Source organism: Syngnathoides biaculeatus, chromosome 20 (assembly GCF_019802595.1).
Source record: "Syngnathoides biaculeatus isolate LvHL_M chromosome 20, ASM1980259v1, whole genome shotgun sequence".
In the NCBI taxonomy this organism is placed as follows: Eukaryota; Metazoa; Chordata; class Actinopteri; order Syngnathiformes; family Syngnathidae; genus Syngnathoides; species Syngnathoides biaculeatus.
In genome coordinates, this window is record NC_084659.1 from 14,088,607 (window position 1) to 14,109,145 (window position 20,539).

The window sequence follows — 20,539 nt, forward strand, 5'->3', positions numbered from 1 at the left end:
AACAAATGTATTGAACTTAAAAGTTAAATGCAACTGGAGTTAAAAAGTGTACTGTCCTGTATTTAAAAAAAAAAAGACAATATGCAGTTTAAACGTGTTAATTTCGAATACCACGAGGGAGCTAGCGTACCTCTAATGGAGAATAGCACAGTATTTATTAAAACAAGTGTTGAATAGTTATGAAGTGCTCTATAGCAAGTCTCATTTAAACATGGAATAACAATTAGTACACTTACACAATCTCATGGTGTCCATGGATCAAGATTTATTAGTGTGCAGTCGTGAACAACTGAGATGTTTCAAAAATTGTATAACACAGTGGGAACAATTTTTAAACATGCCAAAACATATTCTCCATTACCGTTGAGTTACACAAATTCATCCATTACTTATACTTTGTTTATAGTGGGGAGTGACATTACCTTCAAAATGTGTTATGTGGTTAAACAAAAAAAAAGAAAACATTTTTTTTGTAAACCAGCAGGTTCAAGTTCCATTTTCAAGGCTGTGCAATTAGTGACCAAATATTTGCGCTGATTTGTTCCGGAGCTGCACTTTTGTCACCCGGTCTGTCGTGTTAGCCTTTTAGCAGTTGTCCAACTCACCAAACAAGTTTTGTGCACTGTCGTGTTCCTACGTGCATTTCTACACTTTTCGACCGGGTCGGGAAAGCGATGGAGTGATGTGTAGCGTATTTAAATTGTCGCAGCTGTCAAATGTTTTGCTAGAGTTTATATTCTATTCCCAAAAAAAAAAATTACATATCTTGAGTGTGTTCGTATAGGGAAAGAAATAAAGCAGTGAATCAGTAATGCCTTGGGCTTTCATTTCAGTGTTGCTATGACAACAGGAAGGTGACCAAATAGTGTTTGATGAGAACTACGTGCACAGAACAGGTGTGTTTCTCCTCCTTATCGTTCCTCCTTCGCCAGGGGCAAAATATCAGCCGTTTCCTGGAGTGGTTCCCCCTGCACCGTGGCGGCGGTGGCGCGGTCGGCCTCGCTCCAGCTGAGGCTTTTCCCAAGAGTGCCCTGGCACAAGCCTTCTGGGGAAAAAAAAAAGATATTTGGTGGTATCCTAGCTATCTTTGGACGGGAGGCGGGGTCCACCCTGAACTACTATTCAGTTTTTGGTTGATGTGGGAGGAAACCAGAATACCCAGAGAAAACCTACACACACACGGGGAGAACTCGCAAACTCCACAGGTGAGGCTGGGATTTAAACCCAGGTTCTGGGAAATGTGAGGCAAATGTGCTGACTCGTCGTCCGTTTTGCTTGTGCGGCAGATTATTACTCCTGCAATTCTGTACAGTGCTATTGTTTAAATTAAAAAGTTAAAAACATTATGAAGACTATCGGGTGTTTTTGAGCGGAATGGAACAGATTAATGTCATTTCCATTCATTTCAAAGGGAAAGGCTGATTTGAGACAATTAATTTGCATTCCAAGCATGGTCATCGGACAAATTAAATTTATAAATTCAGTGTCTTGCACTTAACGTGTTCTAAACTGTACCTTTCCTGACTTTGCTAAATTTGTACTGGACACAGATACGCCGAAAAATCGCGTTGAAAATCTTGAAGGAGTTGAATCTCTTCTTTCTCCTCAGGGTTGGCCTCCTTCTGCTCTTTCCTCTTCCCTCGACACGAGCTTCTGTGCAGCCACAGTGCCCCCCGGTGGCTTCCCGCTGCGGGGACGCATCAACAAGCGGAGAGGCGTCTGGGCGCGCGCCGCACTGAGTGGCGACGTCGCACGTCTTCAAAGCGGAACGGTGGATGGTTTGAGTTTCGGCATCGGTCCTTTCAGTGCCTTTTTGGTAGCACGCACAAAACTCGGGGGTCTCGTCTGAGGCTCGTCTTGGAGAAAATGCCAATTCTTCAGTCTAATGAATAGGGAGAGAATGGCGTGTCAAGGCTTGTCATGTCTTCTGTGACCTTATTGTGGGAAAACACAGACAGGAAAGTGTTCTAAAATAGTAATAATAATAATATTCATGCAGAGATGTCTGATTTATTGGATGGTAAACCCCAAAGGATACATAATTAGGAGTCATTAATTTGTTTCTAGTGAGATGACCTCAAAACCAATGTCACGTGGGACCCTCAGAGGCCCCGGGGACCTCAGTTTGAGAACCACTGACCTCCAGCGCGTCGGTTATTACTTAACCAAGCAGAAGCGGGTCGCTGACTTACATGACTGGAGTTTGAACTCAGGTAACCCCTTTTGCAAGAGGAAGTCGGCGAAGCACCCCAACCGCTCATTGGGTATTCAGGACATGCTGTGGGCCGGGGGGGGGGTGACCAACTTGAGTGTATTTGCATAACAGATGAAGGAAGGAATGTTTGGAATGGGGAGGGGGGACTTACAAAAGTTCATGGTGCAATGAGGCATCTGTGAAGGAATTAGACATGATTTAAGGATTTTTAATTTTTTGGGCTGTAGGGGGGGGGGTTACACTTCACCACTAGGTGGCACTATTGTTTTGCTTACCTGCACCTCATAGGTGTGTGGTTCAGGGACAATTCTAAGAATAAAAAATAAAGTTACATCAGTACACATGGCAAAAAAAATATATGTTACGTCAGTACACATGGCAAAATCTCACCTAGAATATTTTTTATTTTCAGGCGAAATTAATCTGATTACACGTTACTTTTCACGTCAAACGTAGCTTGCTTTTATAATTCAAGAAAACAGCTTGAAACAAGTGAAAATTATCTTTATAGGGGATGTCTTATTTTAAGTATAATTAGACGAATTTTAACAAGAAATATAACAAATATTCCCGGTGAGATTTTGACTTTTTCGCAGCATACATACTGTGGCAATGAAGCTTGGACCGACTCCTCGTCCTTGAAATATTGCTTTGTTTTTTCACTCCCGAAATGAAAAGCTGAAAGGGTTGAAAAGTTTTCATTTCTCTTAGCTTTTTTTTTTTTAATTTGTCAAAATTATTGCCGAATTTACCATCAGTTTCAGATTTGTCTACGATGAGTCCCTTAAAGATGTCCTCTTCGGTCCCGAGCTGGTTTGGATTGAAGTCTAGGGCGGGCTCACTTCGGGAGACTCTGCTCAGGAACGTGTCTTCAAATCTTGGGTCTTTGGTGGCTACACTGAGGGCACACACAAAAAAAAAGTCCGTCTGTCCTATTTCAGTGACCTCCTAAGTGGTCAAATTGTTCTCACTCTGGTGTTCTAAAGAAAGCTTCTGAGGATCTGTCCGGGTTTGTGGACCAGATGTTTCCTGCCGTCCCCGCGGGCTCACAGAAAAGCTGAAACTACAATAAATGAGAGAATGCTACATTATACTACCAATTAATACATTGTTTATCATGTTCTTTTTTTCAGATACCGGGCTCTCGTCCAGACCAGATGTTTCCCAGGTGGTTGGGGGCCATCCGGGAAGCGGCTGGTTTCCTGCGGACAAACCCCAGGTGGTATTTTGATTTCTTCCGTTCTCGACACACCGAGGTACGCACCGGCTTGGCCTGGGGTGGAAGACGAGGGAAACAAGGGGCTGAGGGTCCCGCCGACGGGAGGCAGATTGTCGGCTGCGCTGTCGTCGGGGTAGGGGCAATTCACGACTGGTGACAGCTGAACACAGAAATGCATTTTTTTTGGGTGTTCTTGCCTCAAAAATCAAATTCATAGACTTATTGTTTACTACAATGCAGATTCCTATTGGAGTAAAAAAATGTATTTGTTCATCTGTGCCCTGCTGCAAAAAGGGAAAATCCATAACTGACGTTCATCCCAAAAGGTTTGCAATTGCTTCTAAATGTCACACAATGGCAGCAAAAAAAAACTGTTTTTCAGACAAGGCTATGGCCTGATGAAATGAACCTCCTCTCCTCACTTGAATATCGTTTATTACCTAAAGACAGTGACAAAGTGACATTTTTATATTCGACTGCTTTGGGCTGAGCACAAAAAAGGGAAAAAGTGATTTTTATCCATCCATCCATTCATTTTCTTCACCGCTTATCCTCACGAGGGTCATGTTGTTTACACAACATGGGGGGAAAAAAAAGTAATGAAATTATTTGGGTGACTCCAAACTTTTTAATAGAACGGAATATGAATAAAAAACCCAAAAATACAAGTCCCATTTCTATAACACCTGCACTTGTGCGCACATGAACTGAATCCATCCATCCATTCATTTTCTTCACCGCTTATCCTCACGAGGGTCGCGGGGAGTGCTGGAGCCTATCCCAGCTGTCAACGGGCAGGAGGCAGGGTACACCCTGAACTGGTTGCCAGCCAATCACAAGGCACATCGAGACAAACGGCGGCACTCACAATCAGACCTAAGGGCAATTTAGAGTGTCCAATTCATGTTGCATGTTTTGGGAATGTGGGAGGAAACCGGAGTGCCCACAGGAAACCCACGGAGGCACGGGGAGAACACGCAAAAACCACACAGGCGGGTCTCGGATTGAACCCGGGACCTCAGAACTGTGAGGCCAACGCTTTAAAAAGTGATTTTTATTTTTCAGCAAATAAACAAGGATAGGTTCCACCCCAAAAAATTGTAAAATATGGCAAGGTAAACAAAAATCACGTGATTTTACGACATAGGTCACAGGTGTCAAACTCAAGGCCTGGGGGCCAGATCCGGCCAGCCACATGTTTTTATGTGGCCCTCGATGGCAAATCATCTCTATCAACTTCCATGATTTAAGTTCAATTCTGTATCAAAATTTCAAATAGTCACATCATATAAACGATAACGTTGAGATATTTCAAGCGTTTTTGTGCTACAAAACAATAGTTGAAAAACTCATTCCACTTGATTTCTGATTCCAAAACCAGTTCATACATTTCATATGAGAATATGATGAGGCGGTCAAAGATTTTTATGGTTTGGCAGGGATTGCGGCCCTCTGAGGGGAACCATAGGTAACATGTGGCCCGTGAAAAAAATGCATTTGACACCCCTGACGAAGGCGCACGAGCGTTATAATGCTCTAAAGTTGATTTGCGGGCAATTCTAATGTGTGGCGCATGATATATTTCCTGAAACGTGGCTTGGTCCCCTCTAAAACATGGCAAGTACCGTATTTTCTGCACTCTTATGCGCACCTAAAAGCCTTTAATTTTTTTTTTCAAAAGCCAACAGTGCGCCTTATAATCCAGTCCGCCTTATATATGGATCAATCTTGACCCTTTAGCGCAGATCCATCTAATGGATGCATAACGTAAACCCAGTCTCTACTATAGAGTCTATTATGTGTTCCTTATAATGCAGTGCACCTTATGTATGAAAAAAAGTTTGAAAATAGGCCATTCATTGAAGGTGCGCCTCATCATGCGATGCGCCTTATCGTGCGGAAAATATGGTATGCATTTTTTTTTTCCGCCACATTGTATCCAGTCAGGTCACCTCCGCTCAAACAACAGTACTTAGGTGTGTGTGTGTGTGTGTGTGTGTGGTTTAAAAAAAATCCTTTCAAAATGGCTGTTGAAAAAAGATGTTCCACTCACGGTCATGTGGCTGCTTTTCTTTTCACCCTTTAATAATGTCGCATTGTTACTCGCTTGCCAAATCTTGAAGGGTTGCGGGACAATCGGTCTCATCCTATCGCTTTGAACACTAAAACAGAACAAAAGTCGAAGTTTTCAGTGTGATTGGGCAAGCATTTCCTTCTCATCAAAACTTTTTCAATAGTGTGTGTTGAAAAAAAAATAGGGTGCAGTAAAGTGCAAGGAGTGCCTTGACACTTTACTGTATTTTCATGGCCCTGGAAATTTTATAAACAGCTACTTCTGAGCCATATAACACAGCAGTTGCCATCGCTACAATCTACAAGTCGGACAAAGGTTGCACATCTACAGTAGTTTTTTTTTTTTTTTCAGCGTTAGAACCTTTCCCCTAGTACTATTTAGTGGCTCCTGATAAAAATGTTTTGAAAAAAAGCCCTGATGGAGGGTCTGTTTGACCTAGACGGAGGGTGGCTCTCCACCAGACTCAGCTGGGATGGAGAACTGGGGCTCATGGGAAGTATCATGGGGTTGAGGTTCCTCATCTTCCCTTTTTTGGGACCCAATACTGCAATTTTGGGAGGATCTGAAAGACATCACAGTATAAAGCAGTATCAACATTCTACTAAAAAAAAAAAAAAAAAAGTGTGTACACGGTGTTTAGGAACACGCTTACAATAGATGTTATTGTCATTATGTCTTGTTTTGAGGACCATATTCACCTTTCTGCTCTTTTTTTGCTGCTATCTGGTTGACCACAAACAGCGTCACGAGGTCCATACTGGCGAATGAGCTGACTTTAGGGGAGGCAACTTCCAGGTTTTTAAATTTGTTTTTCATTTTCATCTTTTCAAAGAATTCCTAACAGGGGGATAGACGTACATTAGCTAAGTTGAAAATGTGCCACAATATGTTAAGTACACTTACTTTCTGCTTTTTCGCCTCATTTTTCATTTTAAGCCGGTTCCTGTAAAAAGTGAAGTACCTTTAGCATAACATACGAAGCTAATATTGCACATTTCCTTAACCTTACCTCGACCCGCCAACCCAGTTCATTTTGAATTGAGTCGTGTGTAAAAATGTCGACAAATTAACGTATTTTATGTGAATTACTAGCTTAACTTTTTTTTTTTTTTACAAAAAATACGTGACAGCATAGGACACGTCTCACACGAGCAGAGAATTGTTCACAGTCATGTATTTAACGGAATATAAGTTAGTAATAGTTTAAGAACGTTACAGTGATACTTCTTTTGTTACATATATAAATATTAATTTCTATCTACACTGTAAAACCAAGTGGGCCGTGCTCCACCGCAACCAATCGCGAGGGGCGGAAATCGCTGCGGGGCCACAGGCAAATACGTGCTTTGTAAAACAAAAGCTTACGTTAAATGACACCGTTCTCTGATACGCGTGTTAGCGAGTATGGACTTTAATTTGAAACGCACACCCGGAAGTGCAAAGTTTGGCTTTATTGCCGGGGTGAGCTGGAGAGCAGGATGTAGCTGTACGTCTTCGGACCGTTTTCTTTCTTTTTTTTTTTTTTAAAGGCATCACCGCCGTCCGTCTTCCTCCCCCCGTCGACATGGTGAGCGGGTCAGGGTGACGGGCGTTTGGGGGAGCCGCCATTGCAGCCGACTAACGTAGTAAAAATGTCCACCATCCTAAATGCGGCGTCCAAAGCGAAATGGGACCGCACGGCCGTGGCTAAGCGAGCCGCGTTTCTCGCCGCCGCAGCCTACGGCGTCAAAACGCTCTACCCGGTCATCTGCCGGCAGCTCCGGCAAAAACAAACCGACAGACGGTCTGATAACGGGTCGGCGTGCTCGTTGAAATGCCGCATCGACGCTGCGGATCCGTCAAAGGCCTCCCCGGGGGTCAACGCGGAATTCTTCAAGCAGATCCTGCGACTCGCCAAAATCCTTTTCCCCGAGCTGCTGTCCAAGGAGCTGGCCCTGCTCTCCTTGCACTCCGTGGCCCTGGTCTCCAGGACGTTCCTGTCCATCTACGTGGCCAGCTTGGACGGAAAGATCGTGAAGACCATCGTGGAGAAGCAGCCGAGGAGCTTCATCATCCAGCTCGTCAAATGGCTCCTCATCGCCATCCCGGCCACGTTCGTCAACAGCGCCATCCGCTTCTTGGAGTGCAAGCTGGCCCTGGCCTTCCGCACCCGCCTGGTCAACCATGCCTACCGGACCTACTTCACGGACCAGACCTACTACAGAGTCAGCAACATGGACGGGAGGCTGGCCAACCCGGACCAGTCCCTGACGGAGGACGTGCTCATGTTCTCCCAGTCGGTCGCCCATCTTTACTCCAACCTCACCAAGCCCATCCTGGACGTGATGCTGACCTCCTACACGCTCATCCGGACTGCTCGGTCCAGGGGCGCCAACGCCAGCGGGCCCACGCTCCTGGCCGGCTTGGTGGTCTTCGCCACCGCCAAGGTCCTGCGGGCGTGTTCGCCTAAATTCGGCAAGCTGGTGGCCGAGGAGGCGCACCGGAAGGGATACCTGCGCTACGTGCACTCCAGGATCATCGCCAACGCCGAGGAAATCGCCTTCTATAGGGGACACAAGGTATGTCCAAAACATATACAGTTCGACACAGGTGTCCAACTTGATGTGTGCGGGCCAGATCCGGTCCTCCACTTAATTTTACGAGGCCCGCAAAACTTGCATGCAGCGATTCCAAAATGGTGTGCTGAGGAAACACCAGCCACTGGAGACGATCAAGTTACCTGAAATTGGTTAGGAATGGTTTTTTTTTTTTTTTTTGTTAACAATACAAAATGTATTATTGTTGATTATGACAGAAGTATGAACTGCTCTTCCTTTAGATGGCAGAAGTTACATAATTGACCTATGTGTCCACTTCCTGTGAGGTTCGTCACGTGTAAAATATGTGCCTTGCCTCAGGAAAGGTTTAGAAACACTGAGGTAACGGAACAGGAAGTTCAACCATGCTTTATCCCCACTAATATTTCAGAAACAACCACAGTGTGCCTCAGATTCTACCAAGCAGATGTTTGAAAAACTAGGAATGACAATGTAACTTAAAGGGCCACCGTCATGAAATGCATGATTTTTAGTATGTCATTAATGAAAAACGGCAGCCGGTATGGACCCATGCATTTTTGACATTGATTTTGACATGTATGGCTTTTTGTAACTCCCGCCATGAAAATCTTCTCGGGATTTGTTTTCGAGAATTGACGTACAGGGCAGTAGCGCACTCAAGCGGACTCGTTTGTTTCTATTAGTTTTACCTGCGCGGGGCACGGCTTTGGCCGGGCTGGCTCATGCGTACTGTCTGGGATTCTGTTGTTAGTTAGAAGTGATCCGCATATCATCTAAATATGGCTCAAAACGATAGGGTAATATTGCCCCGGTCACTTCACTCGATCGTGAGATGTTCTCTTCTTGGAAAAGAACTACCGTGTCTGAAGGGGCGTGTTCGTCTGCCATAGTCGGGGCCACAGCGTGTTTTCAATGGCGAATGTCCGGGATGATGTCACGGGCAGTAGATGCAGCCAATATAGACAATGAAGTGAATAATGTTCTATGTATTTGTCATTTCAATGTCTATCTATGAAAAATGAAACTGTTTTTATTCTCTAAAAAGTACATTGAATGTTATTGTAATCCACCGTCATGTTATGCGCATCCATCCAGCCATTTTCCAATCCGGATGAACATTGAAATTGTGCTGAAACATAGATAATCACAACGACGGATTGCGGCGGCGTGTCCCCCCGTGGCAGGTGGAGATGCGCCAGCTCCAAAAGTGCTACCGCGCCCTGGCCGAGCAGATGAGCCTGATCCTCTCCAAGCGCCTGTGGTACATCATGATCGAGCAGTTCCTCATGAAGTACGTGTGGAGCGGCAGCGGCCTGGTCATGGTGGCCGTGCCCATCATCACCGCCACCGGCTTCGCCGACAACGGTGATGAAAAAAAATATCATATCTCGTTTGAAAAAACAAGGAAACAAAGAAGCTTACCGGTCTTTTTTTTTTTTTGGGGGGTTCCAGAAACGGCTGACGGTCACCCGCATCGGATGGTGAGCGAGAGGACGGAGGCGTTCACCACCGCCCGGAACCTTTTGGCATCGGGAGCCGACGCCATCGAGAGGATCATGTCCTCATACAAAGAGGTGACGACCGCGTATCACGGCAAATGCGGATTTGCGGATTTTGGAGACTCGAGCACCCTCTCGTCAACATTTTTCCCGGGCGCTGATTACACGGCGCGTGCAGCTGATAGGCGGCAAGCCCTTGCTTGTTTTTCGAAATATGTCATTCTTCAGACGCACGCTCACGCCTACAAACGCAGTAAAAGGGTGCGTGTTTGGATGAATGGTCAAATGGCAAGTCTCAACAATATGTCGCGATTCCTCCTGAAGAGAACAACTTCAATACTTAACAGTACTCTGTATTAGTCGTTGCTGAAACAGTAGTATAAGGTAGTAGCCTACCCACCGTAATTTCCGGCCTACAAGCGGCGACTTTTTTCACACGCTTTCAATCCTGCACCTTATGCTGCTAATTTGTGCATTTTTTTTCTAACGAGCGCAAGTGGGCACTCGAGCGGAAAAGGTGAGAATGAGACCGGTGGAATATATGTGCCGAGGAAGTGACTTTTACCGGCCCTGTTTGTGCTGCGCTAGGGGTAGCGATGTGCTCGCGTGCTGCTGCTCTGTTACTGGCGTGTCTCAGTTATATTTACTGGAAAGTACTATTTTAACCGGCACTGTTACTGCTAGCTTTCGTGCACCGGTAGTGTTAAAGTCTTTCTGTGTACCGTCTTTCTTTGTAAATATCTCGTGTTTGAATGTGGGTTTCAATGTGGGCACTTGCGGCTTTTACACAGCTGCGGCCACCTGGGGGGAGTATAAGATAGACTGAAGAAGATACGGTTCCTCTCTGAGCTCGTCAGTTCAGCACTCATACTAGTCGTTTCTGAAACAATGGTGTTAATGCCATTGCTTGAACGGTGAAAGACCCATAATATCGCCGCTAATTAGCGATTTCTTTCACCAGTCGTATGTGTAATTAATTTTTTTTGTGCAAGCGTAGTAGTAGTAGTAGTAGCCTACCTACCATAATTTCCAGCCTATAAGCCGCAACTTCTTTCACACCCTTTCAACCCTGCAGTTTATGCGGTCATGCAGCTAATTTGTGCATTTTTTAATGGCCACAAGTAGGCATACGAGCAGAAAAGGTAAGAATGAGACCGGTGGAATTTATGTGCCGGGGTAGTGACTTTTACCAGCCCCGTTAGTGGTGCGCTAGCGTGTTGCTGCTGTGTTACTGGTGTGTTTCAGTGATATTTACCGGTATGTATTATTTTAACCGGGCCCTGTTAGTGCTAGCTTTAGCGCGGCGCTAGCTTTAAACTCTCGGTGTACCATCTTTCTTTGTAAATATCTCGTGTTTGAACGTGGGTTTCACTGTGGGCACTTGCGGCTTTTAGACAGCTGAGGCCACCTGGGGGGAGTATAAGATAGACTGAAGAACATACAGTTCCTCTCTGAGCTCATCAGTACAGCACTAATACTAGTCGTGGCTGAACGCCATTGCTTAAAGGGTGAAAGACCCATAACATCAGCGCTAATGAGCGATTTCTTTAGCCAGTCGTACGTGTAATTCTTTGTTTTATGAGTGCTAAGTATCAAGCGGTAGGCTACTTCTAAAACGAGAAGCACACTTCTACTAGTTAGCGTTCTAGTTTGTCGCAAGGAGAATAGCATGATGACTTCGGGGATCCGGGTTGAACATCGCGTTTGCCCTTATCTATTGAACGAAGCGTAAAAATTAACCACTTTATGGGTTGGAAAAAAAAGTACATTGAAACTGTGGAAGCTTCCTGCGGATTTGAAGTAGAAAGTGTGCAAAAAAAAAAAGGCAAATGAGCGAAATGGGTTGTTTTGTTCGACTGGCCGCTGCTCCTTCTCCCAAGGCTTAAGCTCGCTGTGAATAATCCTCCATCTGTTGATCTTTGGGCCGACATTTCTCTCTCTTATTTGCGCTCTCCACGTGATGGACAAATGTAAAATTCCAGCGATATGGCGGATCAACGTCTGCAAAGTCCCAGATCGTGCGCTGGTTTGTTTGGAGGATGACGCAGAAAATAATTTGGCTGGTTGGCGGAATTAGGGTGCAAAAGTAATGCGCTTAATGTGCAAAACAGCCATTCGGGGCTTATTTAACAAAAGCAATTGGTGTTGCGTGAATAATCCGCCATCAATGTAACATCCTGAAACAATTTGAAAATATGACAAGTTACTTTTTTTCTGGTCAAGGACAACATATTCGTAAAATGTAGCATTTTTATGGCCCTTCAATGTTAGAAAGTAGTTCATTTGAACGTGCATAATGTCACGTCCCCTGAGAAAATGTATATTTTTCTTGTTTGAATTCATTGATTTTTTTTTTTTTTTTTTACTGTATTTAAATTAAAAGTGATTTGTATGTATCACTGAAGTGTATTTAATATTTAACTACATTTATTTAAGTTCTGTATTGCTTTCATGATGCGTTTAACCATTATTTGAATGCATGACATTGATTTCTGTGTGTTTAATTCAACTCAGTTAAATTAAAAAATGTTCATTTTTATAAAATCTGTTTAGTTCTACTTATTACAACAACATTAATTTATTTCATTTCAACTGATTTAATGTGGAAATACAATTGCTATTAATCTGATTAAAGCATGTTTAAATACAAATAATATATTTTAAAATAAATAAATAATGAATACATCGAAATAAATCGATAAATGAATGAATAAATAAATTCAATAAATGGACAAATGAATAAATTACAAATCATAGATAAATGAATAAATAGTTTCTCTAACATACACAGTATCTAAATGACTATGTGACAGCATTTTATTTTCATACAAATGTATATTTTATGAAATGTGATTGAAAGACTACTACAATGTATTTAATATGTCCAGAATGACCTTGGGGGTGTCCATAACTTAATCTAACCTACTTACAGCCCTATCTAAGAATGTGACCTTTACGAGTTGTGGGTCACACTAACATTGAGTTCAACCACCGCCTCCGTGTGTGTGTTTTGGGACAGGTCACAGAGCTGGCGGGCTACACCGCTCGAGTGCACAACATGTTTGTCGTGTTCGAGGACGTCCAGAGGGGCGTCTACAAGCGCTCGTCGCTGGCCGCCGCCAACGGAGGGGAGAAGAAGAGCAAACCGGAGATGCACATCGACGGACCGCTGGAAATTAAAGGTACATGTCTGCAACAAAGAAAGGAAATATGTATGTTTTTTTTTTTTAAACGAAAATCTTCTTGATCCTTCAACTATCTCGCGTCAGGTGAAGTGATAGACGTGGACAACGGCATCGTGTGCGAAAATGTCCCAATTATAACGCCCAACGGGGACGTGGTGGTGTCCAGCCTGAACGTTAAGGTGAGGTCAGGGAAGAGTCCAGCTCACTTGCTAAGCCACGCCCCCTCCAAGGAAATGCAGACAAATTCTTCATTTTGATTATGGAATATGTCAGCACACTCTTAGCCGGGGAATAGGATGTATGGCGTGGTGCGTTCAAGTACCCTCCCCTATTGAGCCCATTTGTACCTTTTTACACACCCGGCGCCCTACTACACAATTGCACAGACGATTACATTTTATTTATTTTGATTGATTATTCAGGTGGAAGAGGGCATGCACCTCCTGATCACGGGCCCCAACGGCTGCGGCAAAAGCTCCCTCTTCCGCATCCTCAGCGGTTTGTGGCCCGTGTACGGCGGCCGCCTACACAAACCCTCCCCTCAGCATATGTTTTACATCCCACAAAGGTACACACACACACACATTTTATCCCGTATTGTTTGAGCACCCTGGCGGTGAACCTGTCTGCAATCAACGCCATTGTAACGGGAGCTTTCAAATAAATATTGAACGACTTTTAGCGCGAAGATAAGTCGTGCCGGCACGTTGCGTAAATTTTGCGACACCTTTCGTTTGGTCCTGTACTTTTTTTTTTTTTTTTGCCCGTGTTTGTGAATGAGCAATTTTACTAAAAGAGGAAGGGCGGCCAGGCTTTCTATCAATAAAACCCGTTTATGTTTTTCTGCACTGATGTTCCGAAGTTCCGCTCGTGTGCGAGAGATGAGTCACTAAAATGTGAACCCGCGTGGCTCCATCTTTATTGAAAATGAATGAAAAATTTTTTATATGTCCCTACAGCAAAAGGTTTGCTGGTTAAATGGGAAAATGTAATTTTAACCAGACCTACTGCAGCGTAGTAAATATTTTATACATGAGTGAGACACCCACCTGGCCGCTCTGCCAGTATTATTTACTATAAGGTGGTGGTTGTTCATTTTTAAGTGTCCGAGTAAACTTAAACATCACAAAAATGATAAGCCTGACCCAGTACATTTGTAAAGGAAATACCATTTGGTACATAGATAAGCCTCATCTGTGTAAAAGCCAGAAGTGCCCACATTGAAACATGAGATATTTACAAAGAAAGATGGGACACTGAAGTTTTAATATCTTAGCTTAGCTTAACATTGCAACAACAATAACAAAAAACAGCCAGGGCAACACGGTAGGACAGCACTAACAGGGCCGGTTAAAAAAATCACTAAGACGCAGCAGTAAAACATCAGCAACACGATAACGCTAGCGCGGCGCAAACTAAAAAAAAAAAAAACATATAGTGAGGCTTCGGTTCTCGACCACAATCCGTTCCAGAAAACGGTTGGAGAAGTGATTTGTCCGAAAACTGAATCCATGTCTCCCATTACAATGAATGGGAAAGAAATAATGCGTTCCGAGCCTAAAAAATTTGGCTGTTTAATGCATTGTTTCATAGCTTTTCCTGATAATAAACTGCATTTTAGGAGTACATGTGTAGTTGAAATACTTTTTATAATAAAATAATTGAAGCAATATCTTTATTTTTTTTGCTTAAAATGTATGCTTTAATAATAAAGTACGCTAGGCTGGGAGTGCATTACCATATCTGTAGCGACTCGGTCCCCAGCCTTAACAAAACAAAAGTGCAGAATAACTTCAAACAAGAAACTTGCCTTCTTTGGAGCCATGATTGGGGGTGAATACGTGTCGTCCTCGATAAGAAGAAAAACAACAGTCACTACCGGGACTCGTCTGTGTACAGAGGCTGCGTTATACAAATAAAAGTGCGCTTTTTTTCGGGGTGCGTTCGAATAGACAATAACAAAACACGGCTTGCGCCGCGCGCATTATCTTATTTGCAGGGTTTTTTTTTTTTTGGGGGGGGGGGGGGGCGTTTGAATTGACAATAACAAAGCGTGTCGTGGGTCAGGTGGTATCGCGGCGCCCAATAAGTTATTTCCGGGTTTTGTCGGGGGTGTTCGAATACCAATTTTCGTTTGAAAACGGAAGCAAAAAAAGTCTAGACATTTTCGTTTGAAAACCGATTTGTTCGAAAACGGGGACGTTCGAGAAGCAAGGCTTTACCGTACTGGTAAAAATCACTCAGACACGGCAGTAACACAGCAGCAGCATGCTAGCGCAGCGCTAACAGGCCAGTTAAAAAAAAAAAAACATACCGGTAAAAGTCACTTCCTCAGCACATATATTCCACCAGTGTCACTCTTAACTTTTCCACTCGCGTGCCCCCTTGGGGCTGTTAGAAAAATGCACAAATAAGCCGCATAAGCCGCAGGGTTGAAAGCTTGTGAAAAAAGTCACGGCTTATAGGCCAGAAATGACAGTAAGCTTTATGAGGTTATCCCCATATAGAAGTCACCTTATGACTGTTTTACACTGCCTTACTTTTTTGAGTGAAACGCTAAATACACTTGTGTGCTCAGGCCCTACATGTCGATGGGCTCCCTGCGGGACCAGGTCATCTATCCCGATTCCCCGGAGGACATGTCCGCCAGAGGCCTCGGCGACAAGGACCTGGAGGCCATCTTGGACATCGTCAACCTCAACCACATTGTCACCAGGGAAGGAGGTACGAAGGGGGATTTGCCGTTATTCCCGGACGACAGAGCGAACCTCACTGAGTACATTTGTAAAGGAAATACCATTACGCTGCATCTTTGTCAAAGCCGCAAGTGCCAACATTGAAACACGAGATATTTACAAAGACAGTACACAGAAAGAGTTTAACGCTGGCGCCGTGCTAAAGCTAGTGCTAATGCTAGCGTTAACGTTAAAAAAATACAACTTACCGGTAAATATCACTTGAGACACGTCAGTGACGCAGAAGCAACATGCTAGAACATTGCTAACGCTAGGGCACTGCTAACAGGGCCAGTAAAAGTCACTTCCTCGGCACATATATTCCACCGGTCTCATTCTTACCTTTTCTGCGTGCCCCTTAGCGCTGCCATGCTAATTCTAGCACCGCCGCACTAAACAAGTGCTAGCACCGCGCTAACAGGGCTGGTTTAAAAAAAAAACATACCGGTAAAAATCACTGAGACACGGCAGTAACACACTAGCGCAACGCTAACAGGGCCTAGACTGGCAGAAGTGACTTCCTCGGCATATATTTTCCACTGGTCTCATTCTTGCTTTTTTTGCTTGACTTCCCCCTAGCACTGCCGTGCTTGCGCTAGCGCCGCGCTAACAGGACTGGTTAAAAAAAAAAAAACATACCAGTAAAAATCACTGAGACACGGCAGTACCATGCTAACGCAATGCTAACAGGGCCTGGATCGGTAAAAGTGACTTCCTCGGCATATATTTTCCACCTGTCTCATTCTTACCTTTTCCGCTCGAGTGCCCCCTCGCGGCCGTTAGGAAAAAATGCACAAATTAGCCGCATCACCGCATAAACCGCAGGGTTGAAAGCGTGTGAAAAAAGTCGCGGCTTGTCAGCCGGAAATTACGGTAAATCCAGTTCAGGGACTGCCAATCTCCTCACAAAGGTGCCGATTGTTAGGAACAGTACACGGCTTCGTGCCCCGCGAGGGTTTAACGTGGGATTGGACTGTACTGCGGCCAAAGTCCGTCATCAATTAGTCTGCCATATTAACAGCAAGCAGACATATTTCATGCTACAATTCCCAAACAAAAAAAAAAACGCTCATCATTTTTCTTCTCCTCATCCTTCAGGCTGGGATGCGGAGCTGGACTGGAAGGATGTCCTGTCCGGAGGCGAGAAGCAACGGATGGGGATGGCTCGCATGTTCTACCACAAGTACGGACACCGATAATACCTTCTTACGATTAACACACACACACTGGCCGCAATCTTTTGAGAGCTCTAGCAAAAAAAAAACCTTCAGTTTTCATTCTCATGTGCCAAAAATATATATAGTGTTGAAATTGTTTTGTGCGCCAGGCCTAAATACGCCCTGTTGGACGAGTGCACCAGCGCCGTGAGCATCGACGTGGAGGGCAAAATTTTCCAGGCGGCAAAAGACGCCGGCATCTCCCTGCTGTCCATCACGCACAGGCCCTCGCTGTGGTAAGCGCCCGCCCCCCGCTTCCACCCGAGACCCCATTTCTGACCCGCTCACCGCGTCCGCCGTCCCCCGCCAGGAAGTACCACACGCACTTGCTGCAGTTCGACGGCGAGGGCGGCTGGCGCTTCGAGCAGCTGGACACGGCCACTCGCCTCTCGCTCACCGAGGAGAAGCAGCGGCTGGAGAGCCAGCTGGCCGGCATCCCCGAGATGCAGCAGCGCCTCAACGAGCTCTGCAAGATCCTGGGCGACGACTCGGTGCTCCGAACTGGCGACGGGTGACGCGGAGGGAGGAGACCCGGACCGGGTTTCGACCATCTCCTCTCTCCCGGCCGCTCCATTTAAATTATTATTATTTTTTTTTTTTTTACACGAGCAAAGTCGTTATCTGATCAAAAAGCTAGCCAAGAGGTTGGTCAACATTTTATTTTCAGGGACCCCTCAAAATCATAACAACAATTCACGTGAGCCCCGAAATGCAACAAGAAGTAGATCTTCACAAGAACAAAGATACATTTTTGCGGGAGGATTAAAAAGTTGTACATATCGTAATTCCCGGCCTACAGAGCGCACCTGCTTATAAGCCTCACCCAGTACATATTTGAAGAAAATACTATTTGGTACACACATAGGCCGCAGCTGTGTAAAAGCCGCAAGTGCCCACATTGAAACACGAGATATTTACAAATAAAAACTGTACACAAGAGACTTTAACGCTAGAGGTGCCTTGCTAATGCTAACGCTAGCGCCGCGTTAACAAGGCTGGTTCGCGTCAAGACTTGGGTACGCCTTCCGTACACCTTACAGATGTGTCAAAGTACCGTAATTCCCGGCCTATAGAGCGCACCTGGTTATAAGCCTCACCCAGTGCATCTGTAAAGGAAATAACATTTGGTACATACATACGCCGCAGCTTTGTAAAAGCCGCAAGTGCCCACATTGAAACACGAGATATTTACAAAGAAAGACAATACACAGAGTTTAACACTCCACCGTGGTAACGCTACTGTGCTAACGTGAGCGTCCCTGCCCTAATGCTAATGGTAGCGTTGTAACGCCAGCGCAGCGCTAACTGGGCCAGACCGGTAAAAGTCACTTCCTCGGCATATATTTTCCACCGGTCTCACTCTTACCTTTTCCGCTCGAGTGGCACCTTGCGGCCTTTAGAAAAAAAACGCATAAATTAGCCGCATCACCGCATAAACCGCAGGGTGGGAAAAAAGTCGCGGCTTGTAGGCCGGAAATTACGGTAATGAGAATGAAGCGATTTTTGCTAAGTCAACATTCACAAGAATGCAAAATTCAGAAAATTAGGCTTTATTCTCATAATATTTCGCCTTTTTGAATCATTAATGATGCACTTTGATCCCAAAAATATGAATTGGTTTCTGATGTTTTATCGCTGCCCCATATTTAGATTTGCGCATTTTAAAAATATGGTACAACCTTATTTTATGCGAACTTTGTTGACACCTTTGACTCGTTTGAGAAGCGCTGCTCAGAACAACAACAAAAAAAATCACATCTTAGAGTGAAGGTGACATTTAGTTATTTAATTTTAACATCGCACTTTACATTTTTATTTTATAAAAAGTACACCATTGTGTTTTAAGCAGTAGTTATCACGCTGTACACTGGTATGTGCCGAGCTGATATTTTTCCCTTTTATTTTCGTCTTTCACTTCATGCCTTTATTTTTTTTTTCTTTCTTATTCCCGCACACACGCAAAAAAAAAAACCAACATTTAAAATCTATGATTGGAGCGATTAGTGACGCAGGTCCGACCTCTGAACTTTTTGGTCCAGGTCATGTGACCGCCACTTGCATATTCTCCCCGGGGTTGAAGCTGATTATTTGATGCCTTTTTTCATTATTTTATTTTTGGAACAACAATGTGGGGATTAATTTTTAAAAAATTGTCCTCAATATAGGTCAAAAGCCACTTCTCAAGTTGTGGAAGTAGTTGCAAAAAAATGGATTCACGGAAATGGTAATAACAGTGTATACTTTTGAAGTGTTTGACAATGGGCGGGCACATTATGCCCTGCGCCCCTGCTGCATTTATTTTTTTTTATTTAAATCTGGCAGACTAAACGTTTACATTATTAATTACACATTATGATAATTATTCTAGTAATATGTATTCATTACATACATTTGTCTCACTGAATTATTAGTTGACTTCATGCAGACAAAGTAATATAGTATTTACAATTAACTTATTTTATGTTATGGGACAATTGGTTAATTAATTTTAAATACAATTTTTAAAAAATTAAAATGTATTTTTTTTTAAACTAAAATTTTACTTTTTCAATTTTTAATTTTTTTTTAACCCAATCTAGAGCTGATTGACCCGCTGGTTGAGCACAAAAGTTTGTACACCCCTTTTCCAGACGGCTTCTGGTGCTGCTATGCGACACAGAATCATCCCGTTTTAGCGGTTTTGATGGACAATCACATGACAAATTCATTTTTTTTTTTTTTTTTAAACCTGTGAATTAAAAAAAAATGTAAATGCTGCTCGTGATATGGGCTAAAAGTTTTGTTTCCCGCACAATGTGACGTTGCGCCTTCGAATCCCACCGTGGGCTCCTCGCGCCACTTTTGCAGCTTTTATCCGTGTGAGTGGCTCAAAAGCGTCGCACGAGGTCTGGGGTCGCCATGGCGACCAGATTCCCAGAGTGAGACCCTGCTGACGGGAGGGCGAGCGTGCCTCCAAATGACACAGAGTCTTGAGTTTTTGGAAACAACGAATTTAAGTTATTACATGTTATTACAGGATAACGAATACCCAACGATGACTGATTTTAATCCTACCACTATTTTTAAGGACGTGATGTTTGATTGCATGCTCCTCGTTCTTTCTCCCTTTCAAAGACAAGTCAGGACAGAATCCAGTTAGCTTCATCCCCTTTTTTTTTTTTTTGTAAAATGAAGTATGAACATTATTGTTCCGATTCCTAAATAAAACAGATTTTATGTGTACATGTTAACAGTGCATGTGATAATTTAACGGATTATGGAATCTGGATCGTCCGGTCGTTTTACCTCCTGGTCCGGTCATCTTGTGCATGCTTTGGGAGTTTCTGCGTATTTTCATCTTTAAATAAGCGTGGAGATGTATTTTCTTGGAAATAAAACAATTTAGTGCAAATGACTCACGTCTCCCACTGCATTACATATTTAATATTGCAATAAAAGACTAATGCATTTTTACTCCCCCGATTGTTCAGTGCTTTGGGATGGGTACAGTATCCTGATTTGTCCACAAGGTGGGAGTATATTATAAAGCAAGGCTCATTCTAATATTTATAGATGGCGTATTATTTGTTTGTTTGTTTTTATTTATTTTGCAATTCCACCGCTTTACTTTTTTTTGTTGTTACTGGTGGAAAATTGTCTTCCGTAGGTGTGTTTATGATGATTGAGCTTTTTTTTTTTTTTTTTTTTTAACAATATTTTGTGAAGTGTAATTTCCAAATGTTACCACTTGGCAGAGCCATTCTACCCAAAAAAATAATAATACAGTACCACACAATATTGCGAACATAAATATTTAGAGTCATACCAGAGTTCTTAAAGTTGGCTACGGGGGATTGT

General features: G+C 43.6%; 2 protein-coding genes across 9 annotated transcripts; one reads left to right on the plus strand and one right to left on the minus strand.

Moving 5' to 3' along the window:
* Positions 1–245: 245 nt before the first annotated feature.
* LOC133494002 (uncharacterized) lies at positions 246–6,775 on the minus strand. 6 transcript variants are annotated; one of them, XM_061808026.1, is made up of 15 exons: positions 6,518–6,654; positions 6,412–6,451; positions 6,207–6,345; positions 5,944–6,070; positions 5,488–5,596; positions 3,480–3,594; positions 3,353–3,417; positions 3,187–3,272; positions 2,968–3,113; positions 2,821–2,893; positions 2,491–2,524; positions 2,367–2,391; positions 2,193–2,278; positions 1,516–1,882; positions 246–1,045 (listed from the first exon to the last, which is right to left on the minus strand). In XM_061808026.1, exons 1-15 carry the CDS (start codon positions 6,538–6,540, stop codon positions 912–914), a joined length of 1,569 nt encoding a protein of 522 aa, XP_061664010.1. In that variant the 5' UTR covers positions 6,541–6,654; the 3' UTR covers positions 246–911. The 6 variants fall into 6 exon arrangements, with proteins under 6 accessions (XP_061664010.1, XP_061664009.1, XP_061664008.1 ...); XM_061808025.1 differs by having other exon boundaries at positions 246–1,042; positions 3,187–3,278; XM_061808024.1 differs by having other exon boundaries at positions 3,187–3,278.
* Positions 6,776–7,134: 359 nt separating this feature from the next.
* LOC133493998 (ATP-binding cassette sub-family D member 2-like) lies at positions 7,135–20,103 on the plus strand. Of its 3 annotated transcripts, none has more exons than XM_061808015.1 (10): positions 7,135–8,066; positions 9,251–9,431; positions 9,519–9,640; positions 12,585–12,747; positions 12,835–12,929; positions 13,173–13,318; positions 15,329–15,474; positions 16,584–16,668; positions 16,813–16,938; positions 17,013–20,102. In XM_061808015.1, the coding sequence occupies exons 1-10, from the start codon at positions 7,140–7,142 to the stop codon at positions 17,215–17,217; spliced, it is 2,196 nt and encodes a 731-aa protein (XP_061663999.1). In that variant the 5' UTR covers positions 7,135–7,139; the 3' UTR covers positions 17,218–20,102. The 3 variants fall into 3 exon arrangements, with proteins under 3 accessions (XP_061663999.1, XP_061663998.1, XP_061664000.1); XM_061808016.1 differs by having other exon boundaries at positions 7,933–8,066; positions 9,207–9,431; XM_061808014.1 differs by having other exon boundaries at positions 9,251–9,640; positions 17,013–20,103.
* The last annotated feature ends 436 nt before the right edge of the window (positions 20,104–20,539 follow it).

Coding starts and splice junctions, on each gene's coding strand:
- LOC133493998 (XM_061808014.1), top strand. CDS start 7,140: ATGTCCACCATCCTAAATGCGGCGTCCAAAGCGAAATGGGACCGCACG. Junction 8,067..9,250: donor CCTTCTATAGGGGACACAAG/GTATGTCCAAAA, acceptor CCCCCGTGGCAG/GTGGAGATGCGCCAGCTCCA. Junction 12,748..12,834: donor CGGACCGCTGGAAATTAAAG/GTACATGTCTGC, acceptor ATCTCGCGTCAG/GTGAAGTGATAGACGTGGAC.
- LOC133494002 (XM_061808024.1), bottom strand. CDS start 6,540: ATGAACTGGGTTGGCGGGTCGAG. Junction 3,418..3,479: donor TTCCACCCCAGGCCAAGCCG/GTGCGTACCTCG, acceptor GTTTGTCCGCAG/GAAACCAGCCGCTTCCCGGA. Junction 2,525..2,820: donor GTCCAAGCTTCATTGCCACA/GTATGTATGCTG, acceptor TTTTATTCTTAG/AATTGTCCCTGAACCACACA.